Here is an 18,767-nt window from a genome sequence, read left to right as displayed (position 1 = left end):
ACATAAACAAATTGTTATGAAATGTATGATTACTTATGTTACATGTACCACACATACAAATGAAATTAAATAAACTTGTTTCTTTTATTAAGCTTTAACTTAACATACACTGGAGAGGCAGAGCCTGGAGATAGGCTCCATCTCCTTCCTTCCACATATCTGCTGCCAACATTTTTCCTTTCCTCTTTCTTATCTCCTGTCATGTGGCATAGCCTTTTTCTGTGTTTCGCAACGTTCAAGTGTACCACCAATTCCATGCACATCTATCAGTCTTTAATGAGATCTTTTATTATATTTAAAATGTTGTATGGCCAAAGTCTACATATGCTTTCGTAAAAGATTGGTCTTAAAGAAAAACACAGGAACGCATAGGAATACTCTGCCAACATCATTTTTGTTATAGCCTCCACTCTGGTAGTCTTCTCCTTTCTCCAACTTGGAAAAAATTTCCAGTATTTCAGTTATACCTTTGCTAACTTCACAGATAAGTGCATCATGCACATTGCTTTGGTCTAATGCGTTTCCTAGCCTCTGCACTGCAGTCCTACCAATCTACATAGTGCTTGCTCCAACTGTTTGAATTAGAGTAGAGGGGATGAAGTAGTTATTCAATGGAAGTCTTTTTGTAGTTAAGTGGAGGGTTTGCTACCGTAAGGTGCATTTAGTACTTTGGCAGCAGCATCATTGCGCATCTCCTTATTTTATTGTCTTTCTTTGCCCTTTGATCCATTTAGTTTCCATGATTAAGATTCCATGCTGGGGCTGTCCGAAGGCCGGAGCACCGCCTCATTTGGCTCCTTTTTCATTCTATGTTTCCATTCCACATTTATCAGGGAGTTCATTCCACCTTTTAGAATTGAATGGCCTACAGCTGCATTTTCATGAAAAGGTGCATCATAACATTTTTGTGAAGGAGCCATGCAGTAGAATTTTGATTAAAAAATGCATAATAACATGTCCGTGAACTGATGTTGCAATCAGAAAAAAATATTTCAGAAGCACGTTGGGCCTACATGTTATTCAGTGCTTTAGTATTGCTTTTTTCTGTTCTGTTGTTTAACTATTATCAAATATCTTAAATCTTAGCCTTTGACCTACTTGGCACCGTGTAGTTATGTATTTGCATTTTTTGGGTATTAAATTAACTTTATAAGTTGCTTAGTAGGCATTAATATTTTGTGTGCAGGCACTTTTTTAGAGATTTTAGAGCCATATATATTAAGGGATATGCTAGGATGTTTGCCTCCTGAGGTACCTTCTGCAAATATTTGGTTATAATTGTGAATATTTAACAAATTTTTTTTTCAAGTTGGATTCCTTAATTTATTTTTCTGTTTTGTAGATCATGCAAGCGTTGGTAGAGCATTATAGTAGCAAAGGGTGGTTAGAGCGAGTTGAACAGTGTGTTCTTCACATGGACATTTCTTCCTTGGATTTTAATCAGGTGATGTTGAGATGAGCTTGTGAGCTTATCATTCATTTAGCCTGCCACTGTTTCTATTTTCCTTTTTGGATCAAATACATTACTTACAGATTTATATTCTTTGTTCAGGTTGTGAGGTTATGCCGGGAACATGGATTGTATGGTGCACTGATTTATCTTTTCAATAGAGGCCTAGATGATTTTAAGGCACCTCTTGAGGAGCTCTTGTTGGTTGTGCAGAATAATTCGAATTTGGATGATGCTTCTATCGGGTATTCCATTATGTCTCTTTTTCATTTCTTGTGAAAAGTGCTGTTACATTTCCATAGTATAGCGTTCATGTTTATTGTGCTTGTTCTTTATGATGCATTGTCTGGAGCTTTTTGCCCTTTTTTTTCAATGGAGAATTTTTAAGATATGTGGAGGATATTGACAATTTTTATTAGAGCTTGGGCTGTTTTTCTACATTTGCATACACGAATTTTTTTAACCTCTACTTAACCTTCTTTGATTCGACGATGCTTTGGTTTTATTTCAAATATTAAAACATGCTAAATATTGATTAAAACTTTTTTCCCGTCTTATTGTGTGATCATGGGAATTAGTTAAATGGAGGCTAAAGTTAATTGCAGGATCTTATCCGTCTTGGCTGTTGGACCTCTATCAGTTCTTCAGATGAATATCAAACCAACAATACTTGGGTTGATGAACTATGGATACAAACATCATGCATGCGTTGCTTGACTTGTCAGTTTGGCGTACACTATTGTCTTGAGAATGTTATTTTTTTCTTTCTGCGTCTTCTGGAATTTTCCTTTTATATATGTATGACAAATGTTTTTAATGGCAGACCGTGGACTAACAATTTGGTCACCATAATGTGAGTCTGATCTGTGGGTTTTACTGCATAAAACCTCTCTGCTATTGGCAGTTTTAAACCAACTTTTAATATTTACATCGTTAATGACGGGAGCTGTGTCTACTTGGCACACCGTAGCCTTGAAAAAATTAATGAAGCATACATGGTTTCTGTGCTCCATTCATTTTCAGCAGCAGTTCATAATAATTTTGTTTTTAAAATTTTCATGTTGCTTTCTTAAATTGACTTTTGAAAATATTTAAACAGGTACAGAATGCTTGTTTATCTGAAGTATTGCTTTCAAGGCCTTGCATTTCCTCCAGGTATCTATTCATGTATTACTCAAGAAAAATCTTGACTTATGGATCATGCTAGCTGGTTAAATGCTTTATGTTGAATGACGTGGCATTATGATCGTACTTATGTATACCTATTACTGTCATGAACTTCTGCCCTTGATTGTTACATTGTTGCCAAGTTATTTGTAATTTTATTTGTCATTTATAAGTGATGGGAAATTTTTATATCCTTAAAAGGTTTTGGAACATTGAGATCAAGTATGGCACAAAAATTAAAATCTTATGATAAAGGACAATATGTTAATTTAATAGGGTTTATTTTTATTCTGGGTTGCCCTTTCCCTATAAGGGCAAAGCCTTTATGGTTAATTATAAATTTTTTTGTCCTTGAGGAAATTTTTTATTAAAATAGTCATTTATATATATTTTTATCAATATATTGACTAACATTTTTAAATAATTTCAAGAAATTTATTTCAAAGATTTAGTCTTTAGAATTTCAAGAATAAATGGATCAATTTAGAATTAATTTTGAGTAGAAGTCAGAGGAAGAAAGATTAAGAGCAAGAGTATTTGATTATGAGAAACTCAAATGTACTCAATATTATATTATGTTGTATTTTACATTTTGAGATTGAATTTATGTTAAAGTTGATCAATTTGATCTAGGAGATTGTGGCTAATTTTACAATAACACAAGATTGAGAAAATACTTAGGAAAATGATACTTTATGAAGTAACTGAGAAAAAAATCATCCTCAGACCCTATATATAAGGTGAGAACCATGATAGGTAATAATTCGAATCAAAATTTATCAAGATGTATAAAGCTTATGAACTCAGACTTGTGATCTTACATTCATGCTTCAAAATGAAGACCATCCAAATCTATTTTAAGTGCTTTTAAAGCCATATAATCCTAATCTCAGTGCACATACAATATAGGTTAGGTTGTTTTGATTTTAGGAAAGAGTAGAGTACTTAAAACTTAATCACTTAGGCTAAGATGTTTGACCATAAGGATATGCATCTTCTGACTTTAATGCATTTTTTTTTATTATACATCCTTAATGTGAGGGCTTTTATTCATATGTATGCACACTCACAAGGCTATGCATATAATGTTTATTAGCAAATACATGTGTTTGCTGCTAATTTTGAAATAACACATTCTTATTTGCAAGCAATCAGTTAGATATTGAATTGCATACTAAGATCCATAAGGAAGCTTTTGCATTTCGTTTTGGTTTTAAAAAAGTCAGCTTATTTTTGGATAAGCTATATAAGTTTATTTAAAAATATTATTTTTTGATTTCTTTTAAGATTAATCATATTTTAATGGGTAAAAATTAATTTCCTAAGAATTTATCGCAAAAATGTTTTGGCCACCTATAAGCAAAGTATAAAAAGAAACTTTAGAAAACATACATTTCTAATGCGCATTTAAAGCAATTATACAATCAATTACAAAAAAAAAATATAGAAAAAGACCTAAATGGGGCCGAAACTTTTGGTGAGGGATCAAATTGTCCCCAACTCTTTTGAAGGACTAATTTGGTCTCCCAACTCTTTTAAAAAGGGCTTTTTTGGTCATAACATCAAATTTTGGGGTTAATGATGTTAAATTAAGGGGTATTTTAACGTTTTTAAATTAAATTTTTATTAAATATAATTTTCAAATAATATTACTTTTTGAAAAAAAAATATTAAACATTTATTTAATAAAAAATTATTAATAATTCTAATTTTAATTTAAAAATTATTACTACTTTAAATTTTAATTTAGGAACATTATAGATTAGAATTATTAATATTTTTAATTAAAAAATATTTAATAATTTTTTTTAAAAAAACTATTAATTAAAAATTATATTTAATAAATAATTTAATTAAAAATAATCAAAATACCCCTTGATTTAACACCATTAATCCCAAAATTTTATGTTATGACAAAAAATGCCCCTTTTTATAGAGTTGAGGGATCAAATTGGTCACTCAAAAGAGTTGGGGATCATTTTGGCCCCTCATAAAGAGTTGAGGGACCATTTTGGCCCCTCATAAAGAGTTGAAGGACCATTTTGGATCATTTTCTCAAAAATTTATCATAAAATAAAGTAGAGGTCTTTTATGCAACTAACAAAAATAAAATAATAGTTGAGTTGCTTGTCTCATACAACCAATTATATAGCTTGGTGGTTTTCAAATTCTGGCTTCTGATGTATCTAAAGCTTCACTTTAGAATTTATCTTTCTAGTTCATTGTTACTTTGCTATATTCCAAAGTCCTATTTAACTTCCTAATACTACAAATGAATTACATTTGTAAAGTGAAGAAAATACTCTTCCTTGCACAATACAAATTAAGAAACATTTAACATGCCTCATACATCACAATTTCAAAAAATTGCATTGCATTGATGGTTATCGACCTAATTTTTTAAAACCTATTCGCCTGGCCTACTTTAGCATATGAGCAGTGCTTGCAAGCAAATGTTGTTAAATGACTAATTTTCAACTTTTTCACCCCTTTTTTGGCATGGCTGCCTTTATGGAAAAACATATATCTTTACTTGAAAACTTAAGTGCAAGTCCCATAACACAAATAGTTTATCAAATAATCATAATCTCAAACTAAACATTATAATCATATGCTTAGTAACAGATCCTACTCCTAAGATACCTAAGGGGATATGCATCTAGTGTGTACTAGCCCTTGCACTATTATTTGATGTGTTGTCTGATTGTGAAATAGAAAGAGATTTAGTTTTAATTCAAGGTTTATTATACTTTAAGTTATTTGGGATTAAAGTTTTTATTTAAAATTCAAAAGATATTTCATTTTTTTAAAGGATTATAAAGAATCAATAGAATGAACACTGCTTGCTTTGAGGCAAACATGCCATTTATAGTGTTTTGAGATCTAGTGTGATGAATGTTCTTCCTTTTTGAGGTTTAATGATGGATCATTGAATCAAGAGAAACTTAAGTATTTTTTATATATTTTAGTGATTCTCTCAATATTTAATTAAGAGGAAGATAATTTTTCTTAATTTGGGTTGAGTTAATTTGCTTAAGGGTTTTACTTAGGATTTAATAAAATTCATCTAATTGAGCTAGATAAATTTTAGAATCAAGACCCTTAATAAAGACTTTAAAATTGAAATTTAAAATTTAAAATTTAAAAGAAAGGATAAAATCACCCTTTTTAATTCAACAACAACAACAACAACAAGCCTTTATCCCACTATGTGGGGTCAGTATTAAGTGATGAAAATTTAAAGTTTAGAGTTAAGATAAAGAAATCAAATACTTGATCGAGTCAAACAAGTGATCATTGGCTTTGAGGCCAAGAAGGAAGGAAGCATGCTCTTGATTAGATCAAGCAAGTGACCCGATGACTTTGAGGTCAAAGAAAAGAGACCTCCTATTTGATTTGAATCAAATAAGAGAAGCTAATGCTTATGGGCCAAGAGCTAAAAGGTTATTTGCTTGATTGAGCTAAACAAATGAAGGTGGTGGTATAAATTTGTAGCATTAGAACTTAGGGATAGAGATGTCATGTGGTTGTATGTTACAAAATAGTTTTAAACTATTTGTTTAAATTGTGTTCAAATAAATATGAAAAAATTTAACATTCTGGGTTCTAGTTTGAGAATTGAAACGAATGAGAGTACTTTTAAAACTTGGAAGTTTAAAGGTGAAATTCATTTGCTTGATTAAGTCAAAGAAATAAAAGATACTAGACTTAGAATCCTTTGTAAATGATTAGTTTCGTTTTTCGACTTCAAGGTCAAATAAATGAAAATGAATTCTAGATTTTTTTCTCTAGAATAAGTTAACCCTAATTCATAATCTCTTAGATTTATTTGGGAGCCTCCGTATGGGATTTAGAGTGTTACAACAAAGATCTTGAATGAGAAGGTTTGTATTAAATTTGGTTCAATCCAACCAAAGCGAATCTAAGGCATGTCTAATGTTGTTTGGCTCTTGGAAGGATACTCGACATATGCTGAAGTCCTTTGAAAGTCATTAAAATATATTGGGGATTGTTAAATAAAGTTATAAAGAACACTACACAAGAAGAATTCGTTTGAGGAAGTCAACTTTGGGTTTGAATAAGATGACCGCTTGTTTTCTTTTGGGCAAGCCAAAGTCTTGTCCTAGAAGCTTAGGTTTTGGACCTAAGGAGTGTTAATATTTTTTTGGATTCATTCGAAAACTATAGGAGGATTCCATATAAAGTTAGAGCAAACAAAAAACAAGAAAAATTCATTTAGAGAAGGGTCAAGTTGGATTTGACTCTAATAAATCCCAGATCATCCTAAGATTTGCTCAAAGGAGTGAGAGGTTTCCAAATGGATTGCAAGAATGATGTATTATTTGATTTGATTGAGTGAACAACACAAGCAAAGCTAGGACTTATGTCATGTATAAGGGTTTTAGATATTGAATAATTTTGATTAGAACAAATATTTAAATGAATATGGGATTTGGTCATGAGAATTGTTGGTTCTTTCTTGAATGCTTTAGAAATTATTTGAAAAGCTTCAAATGAGTTTAAAAAAGTACCAAACAAAAAGAATTTAAATGGTAGATGATTCAAGTTGAATTTGATTCTACTCGAATCAAAGAGACTATGATTATCTAAATATGAATTGGTCCCAGAGGAGATTCTAAGGTCCATATAGAAAAATGCTTGAACTTTTTAAAAGCTTAAGAACATTGCTTATGGAGAGAGAGAATTAATAAGAAAGTTCATTTTTGGGAATTTTTTGGATTCATTCTTTAGCTTTTTGGAAAAGTTTCTTTTATGGGTTTAGGAGGTTCGTAAGATTAATTTTGGTGTAATCTCTTACTTCGAAAGCAAGGAAGGTAGTTTACATTTTTAGGAATATTTCATGTTCAGTTATGAGTTCTCTAAGTTAAGAGCAGTTAATCACTTCATTTATATTGTTCTATGTTTTTAAAGAGTCATGATGAATTTAATTAATTTCATCCATTATGAGGTGTGAAACATCGACCTTTGAATTGAAGGTCTATGAAAGATTCATAATTATTCCATGATTTCTCAAATTAATTAAATTCAATTTTTTTTAATTTCACTAGAATGTAGGAAAAATTACAAACCCTAGCAAATGCAAGCACCCATATCGTTAAGCTAATTTTGTCATGACCTATGATTTGATAGGAATATAGTACAACTTGTATGAATTGAAATAAGCATGTAACCATTTGATAGAGATTCAATGGTCATATGCAACCTATGATTTAATATAAGAGGAAGGAGGGATCCAATGTGAATGCAATTTCATGTATGGGTAGCTATTGGACATGGATCCAATAAACTGACGCTTGATCATCTTCTTTTTTGGATTTTTAAATGAAAATCATCCATGAGAAATCACTGGATTTTAATGGATATATGAAGAGGAAATTAAGGTTTTTGGGTTGTAAAGCATCCATAGTGGTTTTCTTATTCGGATTTATAGCTTAATAGTTTCATCATTCACAAACACATGGCCAATAGACCTAGGTTTTCTAATTTTTTAAGAATTTTTCCTCATTAGAGCTATTATTTGATGGTTAATTGTTCTTAGTGCCTTCGTCTAGTAGAGACACAAACAACTAAAAAGAAAGGTGTGTCCTACGAATAGGCAAACTATTTTGGTCGTCATCATCAATATTTTGATCATGAAAAATAATTTTGTTGTACCTTGTTTTGTAATGAGTAATTCTTATGGCATGGTAAGATGCAACATCTGACTATGCACCTTTGGATGTTTTAAGTGGACCTCGAAAATTTTTGTTCCAGTATAAGCTTTGAAAATCCTCAATGCAGCCTTTGATGTCTTTAGCCGACCTTGGAATACATATCTCCTCATGATTTTAGATGAGTTCCATCACGCCAATTTAAGAACATGAATATTTTTCTGTGCTCGCAAAAATTGTTTCCGAGAAAAGATATTTTTGCATTGAAATTCTTTAATGATCTGGAGATTTATAACAAGTTGATCTTGTTTTTTGTATTTCATAATGATCTCTTGCATTCCTAAATTTCACATTCACGAAGAGTTACATAGATATATCTTTCAATGTGATACCTCTTTAGCTTTTCAATAATGTATTCATGCATCTTTAACAAAAGGAGTCTCTTCATCTATTGGTAATCTACTTCTAGCCGCTACCCCCCTCCACTCCAATAGAAGGGTTGGGCATAAGCTTATTTCATGTTTGGATTTTGTACTCTTTTTCAATCAAGAAAACTTGCTAGTTTGAAGTTCCAATAACGCCTTTCTCTTGTATGAATTGGTCCCGCATATGTGCCTCATCTCTTGATTGAAAACAGTAAGCCTTTAAAGAGCAGTATTCCATATGCAAACCTCACCTCAAGTAGTATCAGATCATTTAAAGAGCAGTATTCCATATTACTTTGACCCAGCATTAATCTTTTTTGTAAGCCTTTCCACACTTCTGATTGATGACTTGCAGATTCTTGTTTGCCAGAAAGAAAGAAGTGAACTTTTTTCTTTGTTGATATACTTCCTTTAGCTCAATGGCTGTTACATGCCACAAAAATTTTGCTTTGTTGTAAATGGTGGAGCTTTAGTAGTCCTAAACTTATAATTTTGATTGCAGGACATGGTTATCTTCCTCCCTCTAGATTACCTTCAGTTAGAAAAGAATTGCTGGAGTTCTTACTTGAAGATTCTAAAATTTCAACCTCACAAGTGTCAAAAAAGCTCAAATCATCTTGTGGAAATTTATCAAACCTCTTATGTATCCTTTCCTTGGATACTGAAGCAGCTTTGGATGTTCTTAAGTGTGCTTTCAACGAACCAGAGACTATTAATGATCCATCAGTGCTTGACCTAGCAGCTTCTCATGAAAATCTAGAAAATCAGCATGAACTCAAGTATTCAAAAACCCAAGATGCAGTGGTGCAAAGTATTGCAAATGCACTAATATCTATTCTTGACTTGGAATCTGACTTGGTCTCGTTCTTTGAGATGGATGACAATTCAGATGCTTGGCCTTTGAAAAAAGATATTCATTTTATACTAGAATTCATAGGGTATCTTGTTGCAACTAAAAATGCCAAAATTTCTACAAGAGTTTTGATGCATATTCTTGAATATTTGACATCATCAAGTTTAACACTACTTGATTACAGTGAAAAAAATAATGCTCTTCTAAAGGAGAGGCAAGCGCTTTCTGTTTTGAAGGCAGTGCCTCAGGAAATTTGGAATTCTTCTTTTGTTTTGCCTCTCTGCGTGGAGGCTAAATTCTTTCAGGTATGTTTAAGAAATTTCATTATTATTCAGAATACTGTTGCTTTTTTGAGTAATATAATTATGTTAGGCTTTACTGGTAGATTTGGGCCTAGTTTCCTTCTTGAATTAATTTTCAGGCATGTGGCTTGATTCATTACATCAGAGGCGAGTATGTTGCTGCCTTAGATAGCTATATGCAGGATTTGGATGAGCCTATTCATGCATTTTCTTTTATAAACAAGTTGTTTTTGCAACTAGACAATGCGGAGGCTTTATTATTTCAATCAGCAGTTATTTCACGGATTCCTGAGCTGGTTAAACTTAGCAGGTAAAGAAGGCTGGCCTTTGTTTGTGTTCATATGCGTCTCATTGCAGAGTGTGCTCCAGCATTTTCTATTGAACACCAGTGGTGCAAAGTATATTTTCTATTTTTTATTAATTACGATCAGTTTACTTCCTGTTCATATCTTTTTTGCTTTCCTTGATGCAGGGAATGCACATTTTTCTTGGTTATTGACCAACTTGATAGTGAGAAGCAGCATATTCTTTCACAGCTTCATTCTCATCCACTTAGCCTTTTCCTTTTCTTGAAGACTGTAATTGATTTTCACATATCTGGCACTCTCAACTTTCCTGTGCCTGAAACTATTATATCAAATAATCCTAATGTTAGAACGAGGGATTCATCTATTGAAATTGCAGATTACGTGGAGAAACTCTCAAATTTTCCAAAGCTTTTGCATCACGATGCAATTCAAGTAACTGATGAGATGGCAGAGCAGTATTTAGAGGTCAGTTTTGAAATCCATAATTCCATGAAATTTTGAGCATTCTTTTTCGGTGCTAGCTGAAATACATATAAAGATTGGCTAATAAATTCATGACACAATACAAGTAGCAGATGACTTGGTCGAGTTGTATTTACACGGAATTTTTGAAATTCATTAAGGAGCTATATGATTGGATGCTTACATATATAAGAGTATCTAAAATGCAATTATTTTTGAGATGTAAAAGTTATTTGATTGGATTAAATTTTTTATTATTATAATACATTTCAATTGTATTCAATGCATTGAAATATGAAAATGGGCTGGCAAGGGCGGGTGGGGGTGATGGATGGGAGATCACACGGTGAACAGGCAATTGAGGATGGTAATTGCAAGCGTGTACAAAGTGCGATCTTGAAATTGCCCAATTTGGATATTTCAAATCCCTCAAACTTTTAATTCTCTTTTCTTTTGCTTCATGCTAAATATAAAAAAATATTAAAATGCAATACTCTACTATTGTTGCCGAGCAAACTGCTCCTAAATAGTGAGGATTCGTTGTATCTGTTTGTTGAAATAAATATAAAGACTGAATGACTGATTATTGAATTTCTTGAAAGATGCATGTTTTAGAGAACCACATTTACATGTTAGATACTTGATTTTCATTGTGGCTTGACTTGAAATCTTTTCCGCCATATAGATGTAAATACTGAGGACATCTTTGCCCGATGAGAAACTAATATGCAATGATGACAAGCATGGAAGTGGAAGTTAAAATTATGGTGGACTTAGATATCTTGATTTAAGGAAGAATTCAATCTAGAGGAAGATCCTGCGAGGTAAATAGTTAAGAAGTGATTTAGAAATGGGGATTAATGACTGTGATGCAGAGCATTTTAAAAATAAGTCTTAGGAATAGTTTATAATTTAATAACTATTTTCTAGACTTCGCTAAAAGGTTATATTGCTTTTATAAATACTAATGATTGTAAGAAAGGAGAAAAATGAATTAATGTTTTTGGGATTTAGCAGTGTTTTCACTGTTTTGGTGTTCTTGCTCTTAGGAGTTGTGCTTTGTGATGATTATTCATTGATTTTCCCACATTAGTTGGTATCAGAGTCGACTTTGTCCCTTGACGTTGATCAGAGTCGTGAGCTTCTAACCAGGATGAAGGATGCTACCTCAACCCTTGATGCCAATTGTTAATCAGGGTTTGGAAGCTTTGGGAAGACCATGGATGAAGATAGGTTGTCGACGATGTTCGAAGCCTCTACCAGATGGCAACCATACCGGCGATTTGACTTCCACCAGCCGGCAACCATGCCGGTGACTTTACCTCCACCAGGCGACAACCACCGGCAAATCCATCCACCATCCATTGGTGCACCAACCTCCAACCTGACTCCGCTTCACGTGATTCCGTCCAGGCAAACAAAATCTCGGCATATTCAGGCAACTCTACCTCCCGCACCTATTTCTGCTATTCACCCGCTCTTGTCGTTCGTTTAATGCCCGACCCTGAAACCTGTTCGCCGCCCAATATCTTTTAGGTTGCAATGATTGTAAAGTTTTTCCGAGTGAAAGTTTATGTACCCAACATCGCTAATTAGTTTTGAATTTTAAGATGAATGGGTAGAATATGAAAAATTTAGTAAATCATCGTTCTAAGATTAGATGAGGGCTTTTAAAAAATACTAACAAAAATAATTCTGAGAGTAAGATTCAAGATCTTAATATTTTGTTTGTGCATGAGGAAGCGAATGTTATATGGGATAAAGTAGCTAGTAATATTAAGAATTTTGCAAAGGATGTGCTTGGAGTTTCAAAAGGAAAAGCTCATAATAATAAAAATAGTTGGTGGTGGAATCAAAATGTGCAAGAAAATATCAAAAATAAAAAGTTTTAGTTAGAATAATTGGTTCATATGTAAAAACTCTAAAAATTGGGAATGATATAAAGAGGCTCGTAAAGTGTCTAAGAAAGTAATCTACAATGCAAATATTTTATATTTTAATAATTTATATAATAGATTAGATTCTAAAGAGGGCGAAAAATATATGTATAAGTTAGCCGAACAAATAGATTGGCTTAGTAAGGATTTAGTTTAAGTGAAGTGCATTAAGGATGAAGATAAATAAATGATTTTTTTAGAAGAGGATATTTAACAAAGGTGGATGAGATATTTTGTTAAGCTTTTCAATGAAGATTATGAGAGTACGATTGACTTTAGTGACCTTAGCACTCTAAATGAAAATAATTTTATTTTTATCAGCGTATTAATAAAACTGAAGTTAGAGAGGTTTTAAAGAAAATGAAGTGTGGAAAAACTAGTGGACCTGATGATATTCCCATAGAGATGTGGAAATGCTTAGGAGATTAAGGAGTTTCTTAGCTTAACAAACTTTTTAATATTATTTTAAACACTAAAAAGATACCAGATGAGTGGGTAATGAGTGTGTTGATTCCTATTTTTAAGAATAATGGTGATGCACAAGATTATGCGAATTATAGAGGAATTAAATTGATGTGTCATACTTTAAAACTTTGGTAGAGAGTTATGGAGCGTATGTTACGACGTGATACTAATATTTCTTAAAATCAATTTGGATTCATGTCGGGTATGTCTAATATGGAAGCTATTCATTTATTGAGAGGGTTGATGGAGAAGTTTAGTGAGACTAAGGAGGATCTACATATGATATTTATTGATTTAGAGAAAGCATATGATAAGTTCTAAGAGAAGTGCTATGGTGAGTTCTAGAAAAATACGGGGTTAATAATGCTTATATTTAAGTTATTAGAGATATGTTTGCAGGAGCTATTACTTGTGTTCAAACACAAGGTGGTTTGACCAAGTAATTTCCTATTTCAGTTGGATTACATCAAGGATCAGCCTTAAGCCCTTATCTTTTTGTTTTAGTCATGGATGTTCTCACTAGACATTTGCAAGAGGATATACCTTGGTGTTTGCTTTTTGTTGATGATATTCTTCTTGTTGATAAGACTAGAGAGGGAGTTGAAGGTAAACTTGAATTATGGAGGTCAACTTTAGAGTCTAAAGATTTTTGTTTGAGATCTAAAACTGAATACATGGAGTGTAATTTTAGTAATAGATCTAGTGAGGGGTTTGTGACTTTGAGCGATCAAGTTATTAATAAGTGTAATCGTTTTAGATATCTTGGGTCTATTGTTCAGCGTGATGGTGAAATAGATGGGGATATTATTAGTAGAATTCAAGTTGGATGGTTGAAGTGGAGGAATGCTTCAGGTTTGTTGTGTGATAGAAAAGTACCACTCAATATTAAGGGAAAATTTTATAAGATGGTGGTGAGACTTGCAATGCTTTATGGCGCATAATGTTGGCCAATAAAAGTGAGGCATAATATTAAGTGTTGCTGAGATGAGGATGCTCAGGTGGATGAGTGGGCTTACTCTTAGAGACAGGATATGAAAGGGGCATATTTGGGAAAAGGTTGGAGCAATTCCAGTGACAAATAAGATTAGAGAGAGCCACCTTAGATGGTTTGGTCATGCAAAATGTCGGCCTTCTGATGACCCTATTAGGAGAGTAGATGTATTAGATTTGGTCTATTTTAAGAAAGGTAGCGGTAGACCTAGAAGGACTTGGTTAGAAAATATTAGAAATGACATTTCTTTATTAGATTTAAATGAGATTTTGACTTTTAATAGGACACAATAGAGAAAAAGGATTTATGTAGCTGACCCCATGTAGTGGGATAAAGGCTTGATGCTGTTGTAATCCAAAACACAAGTATTCATGGATGATGATTCTCAGACCAAACTTTTTAACGAACACTATCCCAATGGTGCGATGAGTTTGGAGTAACGGTTGATAACATGTATGTTCCCAAACTTTATAATGTTTATTTGAAACCTGTGTCTAAGCTCCTCTATGTAAGGAGCCGGTTTGTAAATTTTATGATATAAAAATTAGGTGTGCAAATTTAGAAGGCCAGTGTCTTTAAAATAGTTTGACGCCTCAATAAAACTGTAAGCTTTTCTTTAGATGTTATTCAAGTTTAAATTTCTTGTTTTACTACTTTACCGATACTATAATTTTACATTTAGTGGCTGGGTATATGTGTGTGTTTTGAATTAGTTGCTTTGAACATAAGAGAGGATAAAGGAGAGAAAGGAAAAGGGAAGAGAGAGAGAGTGAGAAACCAATTTGAGTGAGCAAATACTTTTTATTCTTGTACTTGTCTTTGAAACAAGTGGTGCCAAAGCCAATATTTCAATTGGAATCATGTGGTTTATGAATCATATTAGTCTTTGTTGTGTCTTATTATGGTTGAGCTTTGTTCAAGAGTCGGTGATTCTCAAAATGGACACATGTTTATGTTTTTTTTTTTAAATCTTTATTGTATAGCAGTTGTTTAATCTATGAAGTTAAAACATGTTATGTACCCTTTCTTGTTCAATAATTTTCATCATCCTTTTCTAGATCATTTTGGTGTTATGTACATCAATTACTGTTTAAAAGAACTTAAACAGGGCACTTTTAATAGTATATAACATTGATTATGTAGTCAAAAGATTAATGCCATATACTTCAAAAAAAAATAAAAAAGATTAATGGCATGCTTCATAAATATGCTTATTCGTCCAAACAGTTATGTGACACTGCTTTCTTGGATTGGTAATGTTATAGGTTGACCATAACCCCTTTTTTGTGCAAATATATATTTTGATAACGTTTTTTTGCTAGTTTCCTTTTTTTTTTGTTTATTTTCTACACTTGTATTCAAATGTATTATATTGTTGATGTTATTCTGATTCACTATAACTGGACACCAAAATTAATGTCAAAAAGGTTTCTTTCCAGCTATTGGAAGAACTGATGTTGCAACTGATTGTTCTCTTATTAAAGTAGATTTTTTTTTGCTATAATGATGCTCCAATCCACTTGTTGCGCCATATCAAATTCATCTCTTCTTCATTAGTGCAGCTTTTGTGCCAGTTTGAACGTGGTTCTGTCCTAAAGTTTTTGGAGACTTTTGATAATTATAGACTGGAGCACTGTTTGAAACTCTGTCAAGAGTATGGTGTTACAGATGCAGCTGCTTTTTTGCTCGAAAGAGTTGGTGATGTTGGGAATGCTTTGCTACTTATAATGTCTGGCTTTGATGAAAAAATTGAATTGCTTGTTTCTGCGGTTATCAATAAATTTTCTGACGTAAATTCAAGAAATATCTCTCAGACAGAGCAACTTGTTGATATCTTGAAACTTAAAGAGGTTTGTAAATGACTGCCTGCGCTCTATTTCAAAACAGTTTAGCTTCTCTCTGGGTGGTAAGAACAGTTTTGTGGGTTTATGTTCTTCAGGCTCTGGCTGTTCATGATGTTTTACGTGCCTCGGTTGGCTTATGCCAAAGAAACACTCATCGTTTGGATCAACAAGAGTCCGAGTCTCTTTGGTTTCGGTTATTTGACTCGTAAGCATAATTTATTTACAGATTATTTTTATTGCATTTAACTGATTTCATCTATTGGTAGTTAAGATTGTTGCAATCATTTTGATGATATAATTCATTTCCATACGTTATTATTAACATTCTTTATAAATATTTATTTCCTTAAACTCTCTTCTCTCTTTTTACCTCTCAATTTCAGAATAGCCATTGTGTTGAGATGGATCTTAGCTGGGAAAAGTTTTTAGGTGCGTCTTACACAAGTAGAACTTGTAGGTGTGTAAAGGATCTGTAAAAGGATACGTACAAGTTCATTTCACACCCCTGTGCATATCAAATTCTTAGCATGTATCTCCAAATTCTTGGTGTGCACAGTTGATGGTTGTACGCAACAAGAATTTGATGAGTAAGAGGTGTAGGGCTAGTAATTTTATTTGGTATGTGAAACTTGACTCATATTTTAAAATTTAATCTTCTTGAAATTGATTTGCTTCAATTTATATATATATATATATATATATATATAATGACTTGTGAATTTTCCATGCCGTGAAAGTTATTGTTTACTATATCCATTCCTAGCTGAATAGATTTAAAGACTAGTCGATCACTTGCTACGTCCTAAATGAATGGGGAAGGAAGCAAGAGCGCACTACTCAACAAAGATGGAATGTATACACCCCCAAACTGAAAGTCATTCATGGCTAACTTTCTCGTGCTATGGAGCCATTTCCCTTTTGATTTAAAACCAAAACTAGGACTTTTGTCTTTGCTAGGAAGTGAATAATCAATCCTTTTTGAAGCTAGGCAGTGTCTCCATGGTGTGAGGGCTAGCAGGTAGCGTCTCAATCTTTCTCATTTCTATTTGACAATAGCCTTATTTTTTCTTTAGTTAATGCAGCTGAATGTATAGAGATTAGGAAGATATTGTAAGTATATGAGGGAGGCTCGAGCCATAAAAGAAATCTAGACAAGTCTATTATTTTCTTACTTAGGCTTAAACTGCTCACTTGAGGCAGAATAGCTTGCAAAAGAGTTTTTTCAGATAAATATTCTTACCCAATTTGGCTTTGCCTACCATGATGAGTAGATCTTTGAAGAATGTTTTTCAGAATCTTAAGGAAAGGAGAAAGTTCAGAAGAGAGTCCACGGGTGGAAAGAGCTTCTTTTTTCGAGTCTGAAGCAGATATGTGCCAAGTCATTATGATGAAAAGAATTTATCATGTCTCGTCTGATATTCTTCATTGAAAAAGATCACACTACTTGTTCATATGCACCTGAAAATATTGGAGTCGTGAACTGGACTTATCGCTACTACTACTAAGACTCAGATTCTGAGCTATGGCAAGAGCTTTACTAACTGTGTCAATGATCTGGCACCTTCAACATCTAAGTCCGAAAGTCACTGTTTTCACTCCCTTTGCGCTAAAAATTGAGCTAACAGTTGGGGATTCATAGCAATAGCTGTTCCTAGTTCCTAGTCACACACCAAGGTAAAGAGAAAAGAGAGAAAACCTATGACTCTTCCCAGCCAATCAACCTTGAACAAGGTGAGTAGGGGGACTTGCTCTAATCAATTTAAAACAGTGTTTTTCGCTATACCTTCTGTTTATCAAAACGAGAGTTTCCCTTTTCCATTTTTTGTATAGCCATGCTATTTTCCTAATCTTTTTTTTTTCGAAATCGGACATGTTGCAGTGAAATGCTGAAGGAAGAAGTCAGATCGCTATCATTAGTAAAGAATTGAGAGTCCTATAGGGGATGAATCCGCTTTTGCTTCTCCCTTTATGCCCCAATGGATTGATCTAAATTCTAAAATTGATGAATAAATGGCCTGATGAGCCTTACTCTCCTAAATAGAAATATTTGAGCGAATATGAGCATCTTAGTAAGTACCAATTTGATAGGTACCACTTGAATATTTCAAGTGATTCCTATCGAATCGAAGCCAAATCACAAGTAACCCGCTGTTTTCTATGGGAAAACAGCCACCAAACACAAAAACATCGAACCAACGTGAAGAAAACTGAGAGAAATTGAGGGAAATTGTTGTAGATTGCAAAAAAATAACGAACCGATACAATGATCCTCTATTCGAGAGGAGGATCCACTCTCCCGATGCTCTCTAGATGAAAATCTAGAGCCCCACGACCTCCCCCCGTAGCAATTCTCAAGCACACAAGCAATAATCAAGATAAACCTAAAACCTAGATTAATTCCCTCTTAATACAATCTAATTCAAAACAAAAGCAAAAGGACATCTCTATCCTTCATTCTCCCTCCAAAATCACTTAAATTTTGTTTGAATTGCTAGTGGACCCCACCCCCAAGCCCCCTGCTTCTTCCGTCGGCTGTGCGTCCCGCTTCCGCCTGGAGAAGACTTGGACCGGCTGGGCCGGTCCAGGTTGGACCGGCCTAACATTACCCCCCTCCCCAAGTACCATCTTGTCCTCAAGGTGGAAAGCAGGAAACTGCTCTGCAATCCTCTCCTGTGGCTCCCAGGTGGCCTCATAGTCTGGGAGGCCGCTCCACCTAATCTTCACCTCCTTTTCCCCCTTCTCATTGATGCGCACTCCTTCTACCGCTAGAGGCTTCAATGTCACTTCCATGTCCTCCCTCAATGTGAGTGTTATTCGTGGGACCTCCCGAGTGGCTGTGCTCCAATTTCGGGCGGTTGTTCTTCTTTGGTCTCCACACCACCACCCGAGCC

General features: G+C 33.5%; 1 protein-coding gene across 4 annotated transcripts in view; it reads left to right on the top strand.

Annotated features, from left to right (window-relative positions):
* Positions 1-18,767, top strand: part of LOC110116658 (vacuolar protein sorting-associated protein 8 homolog) — a 44,895-nt gene that overhangs the window by 10,560 nt on the left and 15,568 nt on the right. For 3 of the 4 annotated variants that reach the window (XM_020850333.2, XM_020850331.2, XM_020850330.2), the window contains exons 7-15: positions 1,187-1,251; positions 1,343-1,444; positions 1,553-1,695; positions 2,550-2,605; positions 9,217-9,872; positions 9,989-10,179; positions 10,342-10,642; positions 15,595-15,882; positions 15,972-16,081. In XM_020850333.2, coding sequence (XP_020705992.1) covers positions 1,187-1,251; positions 1,343-1,444; positions 1,553-1,695; positions 2,550-2,605; positions 9,217-9,872; positions 9,989-10,179; positions 10,342-10,642; positions 15,595-15,882; positions 15,972-16,081 — 1,912 coding nt within the window. The remainder of the gene's footprint in view (positions 1-1,186; positions 1,252-1,342; positions 1,445-1,552; positions 1,696-2,549; positions 2,606-9,216; positions 9,873-9,988; positions 10,180-10,341; positions 10,643-15,594; positions 15,883-15,971; positions 16,082-18,767) is intronic. The other variant, XM_028696636.1, reaches the window with a different exon arrangement.

Source organism: Dendrobium catenatum, unplaced genomic scaffold (genome assembly GCF_001605985.2).
Source record: "Dendrobium catenatum unplaced genomic scaffold, ASM160598v2 fragScaff_scaffold_793, whole genome shotgun sequence".
Classification (NCBI taxonomy): Eukaryota; Viridiplantae; Streptophyta; class Magnoliopsida; order Asparagales; family Orchidaceae; genus Dendrobium; species Dendrobium catenatum.
This window is presented reverse-complemented; position numbering and strand designations above follow the sequence as displayed.